General features: G+C 40.0%; 2 protein-coding genes across 2 annotated transcripts; both read right to left on the reverse strand.

The window, feature by feature from the left end:
• Positions 1-996: 996 nt before the first annotated feature.
• Positions 997-3,269, reverse strand: hoxa9a (homeobox A9a). Its single transcript, XM_066675666.1, has 2 exons — positions 2,786-3,269; positions 997-1,509 (listed from the first exon to the last, which is right to left on the reverse strand). Exons 1-2 carry the CDS (start codon positions 3,267-3,269, stop codon positions 1,271-1,273), a joined length of 723 nt encoding a protein of 240 aa, XP_066531763.1. The 3' UTR covers positions 997-1,270.
• Positions 3,270-8,128: 4,859 nt separating this feature from the next.
• Positions 8,129-11,264, reverse strand: LOC136700197 (homeobox protein Hox-A10-like). Its single transcript, XM_066675477.1, has 2 exons — positions 10,544-11,264; positions 8,129-8,858 (listed from the first exon to the last, which is right to left on the reverse strand). The coding sequence occupies exons 1-2, from the start codon at positions 11,262-11,264 to the stop codon at positions 8,581-8,583; spliced, it is 999 nt and encodes a 332-aa protein (XP_066531574.1). The 3' UTR covers positions 8,129-8,580.
• Between the last annotated feature and the right edge of the window lie 896 nt (positions 11,265-12,160).

Genomic DNA, 12,160 nt, shown 5'->3' on the forward strand with positions numbered 1-12,160 from the left:
AGTGTTTATAAGGGTTGTGCGTTTTCGCGATTTCTATATGTCAATAAACAACAACAAAAAAGCAAAGGATCAAGGAATTGTTTTTCGACGTCTTAAGAAATCATTTTTAGTCACAACAATGTAAAGAGCTAAAGTTGGCGAACGATAAGGAAATAACAAATAAAAACGATACTATTTCATTCTACACATTCTTAACTAGAAATGAACAGTGACAAAATAAGAGCGTGCTAATATCAATAGCAATACAACAACAACAATTACTACTACTACTACTACTACTACTAATAATAATAATAATAATAATAATAATAATAATAATCACGAAGTTCCATGCTATTATTTTTTTCAGATAGGATTTTATTCTTCAATAAATAAAGTACAAATGACATTGAGATTTAAGTAAACAAAAGCAAATGATCAGGGCGCTCCGCAGCCCATGAGGTATTTCTTTAACTAACTACAGTGTTTTTTCTTTTTCTCTTTAATAACTATTTTCTAATATATTTTAATATCTATTTTATTCACTCCCTGAAACTCACATAACTCATTCATGTGAAAACTCAACTCAATTCATAGCGGAGTTCAGATGTTAGCATATATAGATATCTCCATGTTTCTTTCTTCTTCTTTTTTTAAACTGAAATAGGTAGTGAAGAGCCTAGGTAGTCATAAAAACTAAGGTAATTAAGAACAAATTCCTATAATATTTTTTGAGCATATGACCTTATAACCCCCTTCAGTGTGAATGCTACATAGCACTGCATAAAGCCGGTTTACAACGGTCAGCTCTGAGAATGTAAAACACAACGAGAAATTAAACACATATTAATTATTTTTAAAAAAAATCATGAAATTTCCCACAACTATGCTCTAAATGTGCATTAATATACTAAGAATACAATGACAAAGAAAATTAATACAAACACGGGATTCGTGTCTTTTTAGATCAACAGCAACATCAACAACAGCAACAAAAAAAAAAAAAAAAAGACGGGATTGGTAAGGGGCCAATAAAAGAAGGCCACGTCAGCGCACTTTTCTCGCTTTCAGTAAAAATCAACTGGATTTGTGCAACATTCAGTAAGGTAGAGTTCACGAGAGACACGCAAAAAATTCAAATATTCAACACGACTCCATACAAGCATGCTTTAAAGACAAACAACAACAATAACAACAACAACAGAAAGTCATGGAATGAACGAAGCAGGATCAAATAAACCAATAATCCCATTGGGTTCAACACGGCTTGGCCTAAGTGCTCTTTTTTTAATTACTCGTCTTTCGTGCCATCTTTGTTGAGCTTTTTCATCTTCATCCTGCGGTTCTGGAACCAGATTTTGACTTGTCTCTCGGTGAGATTGAGGAGGCGCGCGACCTCATATCTCCGGTCGCGCGTCAGGTACGTGTTAAAGAGAAACTCCTTCTCCAGCTCCAGGATTTGGTGCTTGGTGTAGGGGCAGCGCTTTTTCCGCGTGGAGCTCGCGTGAAGCCAGTTGGACACGGGGTTATCTGGGGAAAGGTAGAGGAAGCGAGAAGAAGGGGTTGGGAGTAGGTTGGGGGTCTCAGTTATGAAAGAAGAATGGACTAAGTTCCGTTTTTAACACCAAATTCCTAATTTCATAATCGCGGTTTATGGTCATACGTAACAGTATGGCTAAACATACTCTTGGGGTGCAACACTGAAAGGCCGTACACTTAATAGGGCACTACGTAGGACCTTGTTTTATACTTCAAAGTAGGCCAGCAAAAATACACCGAACAACCGCATTATTGTGACGTTTGTTTTTTTGGTGTAAGTATGATTGCTGTGGGAGATTAACTCGAAAATGTTATCAGTGAAATAAACTTAATAATGTTCAACAACCACACTGTTCTCTACCGCTAATCCTTTAATGTAGAGAGAGAGAGAGAGAGAGAGAGAGAGAGAGTGTCCACCCCCTCTAAGATATGGAGCGATACTATTGAAAAATAAAACAGAAGAAATGTAGATGAAACGAGAAACCATTTAATATTTAGTAAGTCATTAGTAAAATGTACCAGCTAAACGGTATTCCCGCCAGCTTAATATAATTACACTTAATCGTTCATCCAACAACAAAAATATACGTCTGGGAGGTTAGAAATAGAATATATGTAGTGCTGTGTGATAAAGAGTCAAATTCAAATGCTTTAGAATGTATAGAGCCTCCAAAACGTAGTAAACGTCCAATAACAGATTAAAAGGCTGAGGAATACTCATTAGCATAAACGTAGATCCTCAAAATTGATGACAAGCAAATTTCATAAGTTGGTTTATTAGGTGGTTTATAAGGTTTCCAAGAAGTTCTGCTTCTGCTGAAAGTGATTTGAAATTATATATTACTCCTGCGCAGTTCTTGCCAAGAGGAGCCTACGTGAACGGACAGTGATTGTGTTGATGTGATGTATTTCACTCCCATGGAACCAATGTACACAATGAATCACGTCAAGTCAAAATAGCACTTTTCAGTCTACATTGACAAATAATATATGCCAAATAAAGTTTATAGGTTTGAACATGGGTGTGTTGAGCAGGACCTTATTTGGGGGTGCGATAGCATGAAGTTACTGTAAAACTAATCGCCAAAGATATTAAACAGCTTCTGGAAATGTATCACCTCCAGATTTCTAGATATTGTTATCATTATCACAAATATTGTTTTTCATTTATTATTATTAAAAATGCTAAAGTGGCCATTTCACATTACGACTACCTACCAATCCGCAACCTCTTGACCCGCGTGTGTATAAACACGATTGCTCTTACTTGGATCCAGGCTCGGTTTCTCTGCAACGTCTGCTGTCGGAACGGCCAGCGCGTCCGCGTCCGCGGCACACGCGCCGCTGGTGAAGTCCTGGTGCAAGATCGTGGTCTGAGGGCCGGACAGCACGCCACCGGGGTGCTCGAGCAGCTCATGCTTGGCGGGGAAGTGGTGATGGACGCTCGGCAGCTCGCTCAGAGACAGCGGAGCGCAGCCCGAGTCCAACAACCACGGCTGTGTGTAATCTCCCGCTAACGGGGGCTGCGGTTGAGCGTGCGGGTGATACACGGAGGGCACGTGCCCCCATCCGGAGCCCCCGTATATAGGCTGTTTGGCGGGGAAGACGCAGGGTCCCAGTTCCCCGCGTCCAGCGCCTGCCGGGCAGTGGCCTTCATCGCCCTCCGGCAACAGCAGAGAATCAACGTAGTATCCTGTCAGAGCTCCGGATGAGGACATGGTGGGGGCACGCTCGCATTCATATACACACATAAAAAAATACACACACACGCGAGCGCGCGCACACACACACGCATACACACATACACACCCCAAACACACATACACCAACAGCTTCGCAAAATAATAAAGTGTGGGAATCAAAAGGCTACTTCCCCCTTGCAAAGCTCCAGCCGCCTAATAAGTTGGGGACATTCTGCCATTCCATTGGGTGCCGTGGAGCACGTGATCACAGGGACGGAACAATAAAGGATAAATCAATCGTCCTCGCTGTAAAAAAAAAAAAAAAACACTCATTTTGCCCAGCGCTGCGAACTTTATACCAACACCAACCATGGAATGAAAAATAGAAAAAAATGCTAATGAACACTGGGAAGTTCTGAACACTGAAGGAATAGAAACAATGCCTGTAAAATATACATGGGATTGATTTCAGAAACGAAGCCGTTTTTAAAAGAGTCCGAAAGAACCCAAATGGGTCTGAGGGGTGTGTAAAATTTTATGTGCGATCTCACATAAAACATCTTTATTTGAAGCGAGACCACTGAGACAACCGAGGCTCTCACATGCCACACACCAAAACATCATATCTGCACAAATGGTTCGAATTAGTGTTGAGCCTACATTAAAGTTCATTTAGATCAATGACACGCTGCTGAAATACTGTGCTTGAAATATAGGCTTATTCCCTGCAGGTGTTTGAGTCTAAGAGACCAGTGTTGTCTATTTTAACTACAGTAGGTTTCACAGCCTCGTTACAGTTCTCATCAGAGCAAGATTAATAAAATAAACAAATACCTTCTACTTCACTTTCAGTGGTTCGGTGGTTTCACTGGATGACATGGAAGTGGTTTTAGGTTTTGTATTTCCTAATTTTGCAATAGAATAAAAAAAACGGTTTCATATTTCTAATCACAAGCAGGTATCAGAATAGCCAAAAACTCCATAAAATCGGTTGCTATTTCATAGGAAGATGAACAAATCAATTAAACAATTATTTCCTTTCACTTCTAGACGAACGTTTATTTGAACTAAAATAAAACATGAAGAATTATAAATGTGTTTGTATACATGAATTACATTGCATTCAAACGTATTTTAAAATTCTTCTTCATCTTCTTCTTCTTACTATTATTATTATTATTATTATTATTATTATTATTATTAATGTATATATTTTTACAATGCAATCACAGAGAGGACTGGGTAAACAAACTAAGTATTATTTATTAAGTGGCATATTCTCAACTATGGAATTTTGATATAGGAGAAAACTCTGAACTTCGTCCATGCATAATTGTTTTTTGAAACATTTGCTATTTGCATATTAAATGAAATGTTGAAATGTAAGTGTGTGTCGTCGAAACTAATAACACAAATCTGATAGGTGATATTAGAAGGCCGACACTGATATTGCGTTAGATGCTTTTAGAGACAGCAATGATAAAAACAATAACAGAAACAATAATAATAATAATAATAATAATAATAATAATAATAACAAGAAGAAGAAGAAGAAGAAAATAAACACAGATCCAGACATGTTCAACATCACCAATACAGGACAATGTAAGCTTAACAACACTTGCATGCTAAGCATGGGAACGGTAAAACGTACAATGAACCGTTATTATGTATTCCGTATTATGAAATCTCAGTATATCGTTCCAAATTGATACTTTTAAGTTTTAATAATAATAATAATAATAATAATAATAATAATAATAAAAAGCCTTGTCCCATCCAATCAGATGGTCTTGTTTTCGGATCTACTTTATTCGGGCTGTGGTCCTGGGGTTAAGTAATTAATGAATAATAATTCATAAATAATAAATTAGATAGAAAATTCTGCGAAAACAGAGTAAACTCGAATAACTTCCACAGCTAAACAAAGCACGCAAAACTGTAAAATTGCATTTGAAGTAAATACGTTTGGTTGTGTTCAGCATCAGAGACTCCAATTCTCAACGGCTTTAAAAAGCAAAGTTGGGTTTCTGCGGGTTTGAAAATATCGTTTAGTGTGTGTGTGTGTGTGTGTGTGTGTGTGTGTGTGTGTGTGTGTGTGCGTGCGTGTGTGTGTATGTTTGTATAAATTGTGTAATACACGATTTTGTTGTACCTTACTTCGCCAAACTGTGTTTTCCATTTTTTGGCATAACACATTTTACAAACAGACCTTTAACATTTTTAATTGGTTTAAAATACATTTTGATGCTGATAAAAAAAATTAAAATAAAATTCATTCTCCTTCCAATACAAAGTTATACAAAGTTTATTCTGCTGAAAAGTTATAGAGAATAGAGGAATAAAAAATACAAGTGGGTCATATTACTATAAATAAGTAAATATGTTTGATGTGTATATTTATATATTTGTAATAAACATCATGCATATGTGTGTTATATATGTATGTGTTTGTAATATATTTACTTAAAGAGGAAAATAGATTCAAGATTGAATGTTTTTAATCAGCACGTTGAACAACGACACGAGTCGTCCACTCTAAAGATCTGCTCCGTTAATAAAACGTGTGGCTCTATTGTGGAGGTGAAGCAGAGATTGGAGGAGTCTGCTGAACGCTGCAGTGCTGAACAGTTGGTGAGAAAAAACGCAGACGGTCTGAGCCTAAACCTGTCTGTGTTTTACAGCAGGAAACGAAGGCACCTTTCAGAAATAAAAAGGGTGGGGGGAAAGGGACGGAAACTGTAGGGCACTTGGAGGCAGTAAACGGCGCGGGGGTGTTTGTTGAGGCGGCACAGTTTTACCGCCGGCGCTATTCAGCTCTTTTTCAGGCCGCAGATAAGATCCTGTCGGCCGGGCTTGAATGCTGCCATAAAGCCGCGTCCAGCCTTTTGTGTTCAGCCGCCTGTTACTGCTGCGCAGCGGAAGTGCAGACCGCCCTTCAGCTTCACTGCGCACCCTCCGAGGGCGCTGCTGCGCACCAGACACGCAGACTGCCATCCCACACACACACACTTCAGTGGACATAACCGAGGCCTTGTCTGCTTCCTGTATATTCACTGAGATCCACATAAAAGAAAAATGGGCTTTTTTGGTTTTCATGGCATTGTAGATTATTGCAAATTCTGCGCACATATGCAAAGTTTTGCCCCCACACTCCTCACCCCAAAGTCAGAGTCCACGTTTTGATGATTTTCGACATGAACATCGGCTAAAAACCTTCTCCACAGGGAACACACTTAAAGTCAACGGCAGACTACGGCCGTGTGCCCAATTTGGAAAGACCCTGGTTAATCTGCTTATTTTTGCTGATTGTTAATATTCTAAATTAAAAATATGAATATCTCGTGTACTATGGACTAAATATGGCTTTTTAAATGCGATTGTTACATAAACTGAGTTTAAAATACTGTGGAGAAAACATAAAACATCGTGTTTTTTTTGTTTTTTTTTGTTTTTTTTTTTGCACAGGCCAGATTTTAGGTGTTCTTTTATCCACAATGTGTTAAAATACCTCGGATCATTTTGATCAGTGAAAGAATCACCACAACAATTATGTACTAAAATGTGTAGAAAGAAGCGGTTACATTGTTTAACTTCGAAAATCTAGAAAACGTGCCTTCAGACGTTTTGTGCGGTTTTACATGCAGACGTTTCAATGTGATTCTTTTAAAGGTTCTATTTTTTGTCAACAACTCACAAATCCTTCAGATTAATGAGACGTAGAGCTTTTCGCGGCGAACTGAACTGTGGCAATTGAGACAGTTTCGTGTTGCAGAGGTAGAAATGCAATCCCAACAACATGAAACTACCTAAACCACTCGACAGTCGAATCTCAGGGCAAGACACAACAGTGGAACAACCAGAACCCGTAGGAAACGTATAGCGTATCTCGGAGCTGTAGAAATCTGTAATACAAATAATACACACACTTTTTTAACGAAACCTCGTTTTGACAAAATAACATCTTCTCGTGTGAATTAAACAGCGTGTATACACTTCAGTGGAAGTCAATGCAATTGATAATTTTACCAAATAATTTTGGACCATTTCTTTTAACCAGTTTTAACGCTTTTTTTTAAAACCAAAAATAAAAACTACACCATAACAGCCAAGTTTCGCCACTTTGACATCATGCATACTGTAGTGCTCAAATATACTTGGAAGTGTACGAAAATGTGACCATGTACACTGTACTGGAAACTTGATACATCTCACATATGAATACACGTGTTCGCTATTACAAATTAGACATACAATATACGGGGATACAGCTAGATATTTACCACCAGCACCAGTGCAATATTACCTCACCTGTGAACTGCGGATCGATAGAAATCCAGTTTGATGAAGAAACAAAATCCCGTTTCGGCAGATCACGGTGTGGAGCTCGTGGCTGTCTCTGAGCCCACACCTTCTCCCTCACACCGTCCATCACAACTGCCCCACGACTCGCAACAAAGTGACGAGCCTCGTACAGCAGCGAGCCATAAAACAGCACAAAAGCGAAATCAACTGCTCTGCGAGGTCAATACAAACCGCGGCCTCTCGGCTCGCCCTCAGCAACATTCCCACCATTTCCGCCTGATTCACATGAATCACGAAGCAAAATACGACTGCAGGAGAGATTAAAAAAAAGAGCAAGCGAGAGCTTGAACAATCAGCGACCAGCACCTAAACAATGAGATTGGACTAGTTCAATTACACCACCATAAACACAAGCACTGCACGTAATACCAGTCTGTAGTCATGTGAAAGTCAACACTTTGTCATTGAGGCACATTGCAATCACCTGATTGTCTCAAAATACGGAAAACATAGAATAAGACGTAGATGCGTGTGAACACACAAAGAATAATTTATTCAATGCACAAACATGGAGGCTGTATACTATCCATTTCAAACAAAACAAGATGAAAAGGTGAGGGGGGCTGGGGTGGGTTTTTAAAGGAGGAGAGATACATTTAAAACATCACGTAGCTTTCATTAATACGGGCTCTTTGCATACTGATGTCACAGAGAGAGAGTCTTTTTCTCGTCCTCTCGTGCAAAGAGCTTTATGTATATACACACACATGACATCCAGGCCTTCATGGCATTAAAGCTCCTCAGTCTTTTGTCTCATTGACGCGCGCTTGCATTTCTTCAACAAAATGTACGGCCATGTTTTTACAATCCTCAACGCTGCTCAACCTTGGCAAATATCCCTCCCAAAGCGAAGAGGCTACATTCAATCACAACATCACAGCAAGCCACGATCTCCGTTCAAAACAGAACACATTCATTATGTCAGTAGCTTGCACAGAACGCAGACGCGAGGCGCAACCCCCAAACAAACAGTGGCTCCTTCTCAGAGTGACGGGACGCCGTGAGGAGGTTGGGGTCAAGAGGGGAAGCCGTACGTGTGAGAGAGTTCGCGGACTCGGTTCTCGCGGCTCATTTTCTTCAGTTTCATGCGCCGGTTCTGGAACCAAATTTTGACTTGCCTGTCGGTCAGGTGCACACTGCGGCTGATCTCCAGGCGGCGCTCGCGAGTCAAGTACATGTTGAAGAGGAACTCCTTCTCCAGCTCCAGTGTCTGATGCTTGGTGTAGGGGCAGCGCTTCTTCCGGTCACTCTTCGCCGTCAGCCAATTGGACGTGTTCTCTGTCTTAGCCTCTACTGTGGGAGATAAACACGGCTGGTTGAGTCAGAGCTGTATGGCCCATTTTGTTTTTCATTACAACAAGTATTCTAGATCCCTTCTTTTGCTTCATATATATATATATATATATATATATATATATATATATATATATATATATATATATATATATTTGCATACGGTTGTACATCTACATGTTGTTGCATAAGTGTAATAATGGTTTAATATCACATTCCACTCATTCCAAATACACATAGCACAGTTGTAGCACACTGCAATACACCGTCGTAATTTATTTTATGCTACATAGACTCACACTCTCTCTTATGTCCTCTCTTATGGCTTCTTCCGTCCGAATTATGAATTTCTGCTCTTTTGATGGATATGGATTCCCGCCATTAAATATGATTTGGATTTTATTTTCTTTAATTAATATATTATCTTGTAGAATATCGTGAACAGTACAGGTCTGAGAGTGTGTGTCGTCTTCGTTTACTCTGCCATGCCATGTGTGAACTCACCAAGAGAAAGAGAAGCATGTTCTATACTAAACATTAAGGAATTAAATCTCCTTCTGAATTAATAACAACTGAAAATGAAAATATATATCTCTCTCCTGAAAGAGCGTTGTATATTGATTTGATATGTAAAGCCTGCTCTCATAAACATATAATATACATCTCACGATAAAAAAACGTTTTGAAAACGTGTGGGTATGATTCTTTTTGTTGGGGCAATTCAATGATTAAGTGTGTGTGTGTGTGTGTGTGTGTATGTGTGCATTAACAACTCAAAACATTCAATCTGTGTGGAGAAAAATATAGTGTCTAAAAACACATGATGTCACATATGTTCACAAGCACACGTGAACATGAACTCTGTGTGATCACATGTGCCAACAATTTGTGCCCTGAAACTGCACACGTGAGCAGGTAATATGCACTCTTATGTGAACAGTGGTGTTTTTAAGCTTGTTAGAATACGCACCTGAAATGTGTAAGATGAGTCCAATCTTATGTGAGTAAATCGTGTGTAAAGCCTGTCTAAACTAGTCGAAGTAAAGGTGATAAGAGATACTTTGGTCCAAGTTTTAATTGCACGTGATGTGTTGCGTGCTTTTTTCGCAGTTATTACTCCAGAAGACCTGTCAGATTGTCACTTAAGCATTTTTCAGATATTTTCATTGTGAGCCTAATGTGGCTGTACAAGGAAAACAATGTCACTCGAAATTACACAGTAGTGTAATTTATAGTTTTTTGATAGTTACAAAAAAGTTGCAGTTACAATATTATACAAAGCCTATAGCCGGATATACAACGAGATACGTCACACGAATATTTCCTACATGTGGAAAAAATGTAGACAAACTTTTCAAATCCTTAAAAAAAAGTTACAATAAAAACTGAGTGGGTTGGCCTTTTATGACATGACTGAAATTAAGCCAAAGTGGGGCTTTTATTATTTTACTTTAATTTTATATTTTTAAAAATGTCTTGCGAATATCTGTTACACTCTTGAATGTAAAAAACGTAATTAAAATATTTTTAAACAAATATTTAGTAAATATATTGCTTCTGTAGGTGACTGATGTAGATGTTTATTTTTGTTTATAGATATATGATGAATATGTTGATGCTGATTGAAATATATATATATATATTAAAGCGTCAATAATATCGTTTTCAGGATGCGTCTCTCTCACCTTTAGCGCTGCTTCCTGTATTTTCTTGGGGCTCGGGAGATGACGACTCATCGTCAGTAGTATCCAGAGTGTCTTCGAGGGCCTCCCCCTTGGACTCTTTGGTTCTGATCCTGGAAGACCCCAGTGCGTCGCCTGGTCTCGGTTCAGGTGCCTGCTCGGAGCTGGACAGTGGGGTGTGGAAATGCGAAAACTCTGGCCTGACCCCTCGACCCTGACCTGGGGGCGTTGTAGCGTTCTGCGCGCTCTGCTGATAAAGTTTGGCGTGTGGATGCACGTGAGGTAGCCGGAAGTAGCCCGGAACCGGGAAAGATCTGCTGTCATTCCCGCCGATCGCATAGGATCCGGAATGGACGCGTGCACCCGTGAAGGCGGAGAAAGGGACCGCTGTTGTGGACGTGTTCAGGGGCGCGTAGCTCTCTTGTTTTATGTCTTGCGCAAGAAATGCGTCTTGATGATGGCTCGTGGACGCCAAGGCGCTGCTGGACCTCTGCCTGTCCGTCCACATGGACACCCCTCTCGCGGGAATCACGTCATCGAATTCTTGTCGTCTGCTAGCTCTAGAATACAAGCGCATGCGGGTAGCCGCCCTGTCGTCGCTGTGTTGGGGAGCGTCGCCGCCGTTGGCTTCAGAGCGCGCGAGCTGTGTTACCGAGCCGTTGACGCACGTCGTTGCAGGTGTAATCTTCCGCCAGGAGAACTCCGAGTCCGCTCCGCCGCTCATTTTGAGCGCACAACATGCTGCACGAGACCAGCCACGACCTCCAGCACTCGCGCGCGCACCTCACAACTAGCTCACAAACACACAGGGCCACGCCCACAGCTCAGCTACACCGCCCGCGGGCTCGAGACCAAGCCTGGGCTGGAGCAGATGACGTACCGACCTTTTCTGGTCCTGTCTTTCTGCCTGTCTGACTTTGAGGCTCTCCGCCGACATTTCTTTCTTCTTTCTCTCTGTCAATCTGCCTTTCATTCTTTAAGTTTGTCTTTCCTGTCTTTCCTTCTGTCAATCTGCCTTTCTCATATACTCTTTGAGGGGAAAATTAATACTGCTTTGAAATCACGATTCAGGCGTTTCATTTCTTTTCAAATGGAGAAAATGATATCAATACAGTGTTTACCAATAAAAAAACACTGGAGTAACATGTATTAATTCACACCGTCAGATTACCGCATTACACCCCCCCCACACACTTTATATCCCACACCCCCGCACACACATGTTTGCTCCATGTTTTGTGGGGTACTTACCTATACTTCCATTAATTTTGTGGATACTCAGCCTAACCATAACTCCTACTATTACTAACCTAACTCTACAATAATCCATTAGACTATTGCTCGTCATTGTAAACTATTGCTCGTCTAACTTTAAATATATCTACTACTAGCCAAATTCTAACTTTAATCATCTAACCTTATCCATAACTACTACTGTCTAACCCTAACAATAACACATTGTTATTACATTACATTTCACAGTTAACGTTGGTGGGCACCTAATGGTTAATTTGCCTAGAAAACTTTTGCCTAAACCACATTTCATGTTTAGAATTTCCCTTGTGCTCAATGCAGCAGATAAACACCTTCAAAAGTAAATCAACAATGTCGTGTCACGAG

The sequence above is a fragment of the Hoplias malabaricus genome, chromosome 6 (genome assembly GCF_029633855.1).
Source record: "Hoplias malabaricus isolate fHopMal1 chromosome 6, fHopMal1.hap1, whole genome shotgun sequence".
NCBI lineage: Eukaryota > Metazoa > Chordata > Actinopteri > Characiformes > Erythrinidae > Hoplias > Hoplias malabaricus.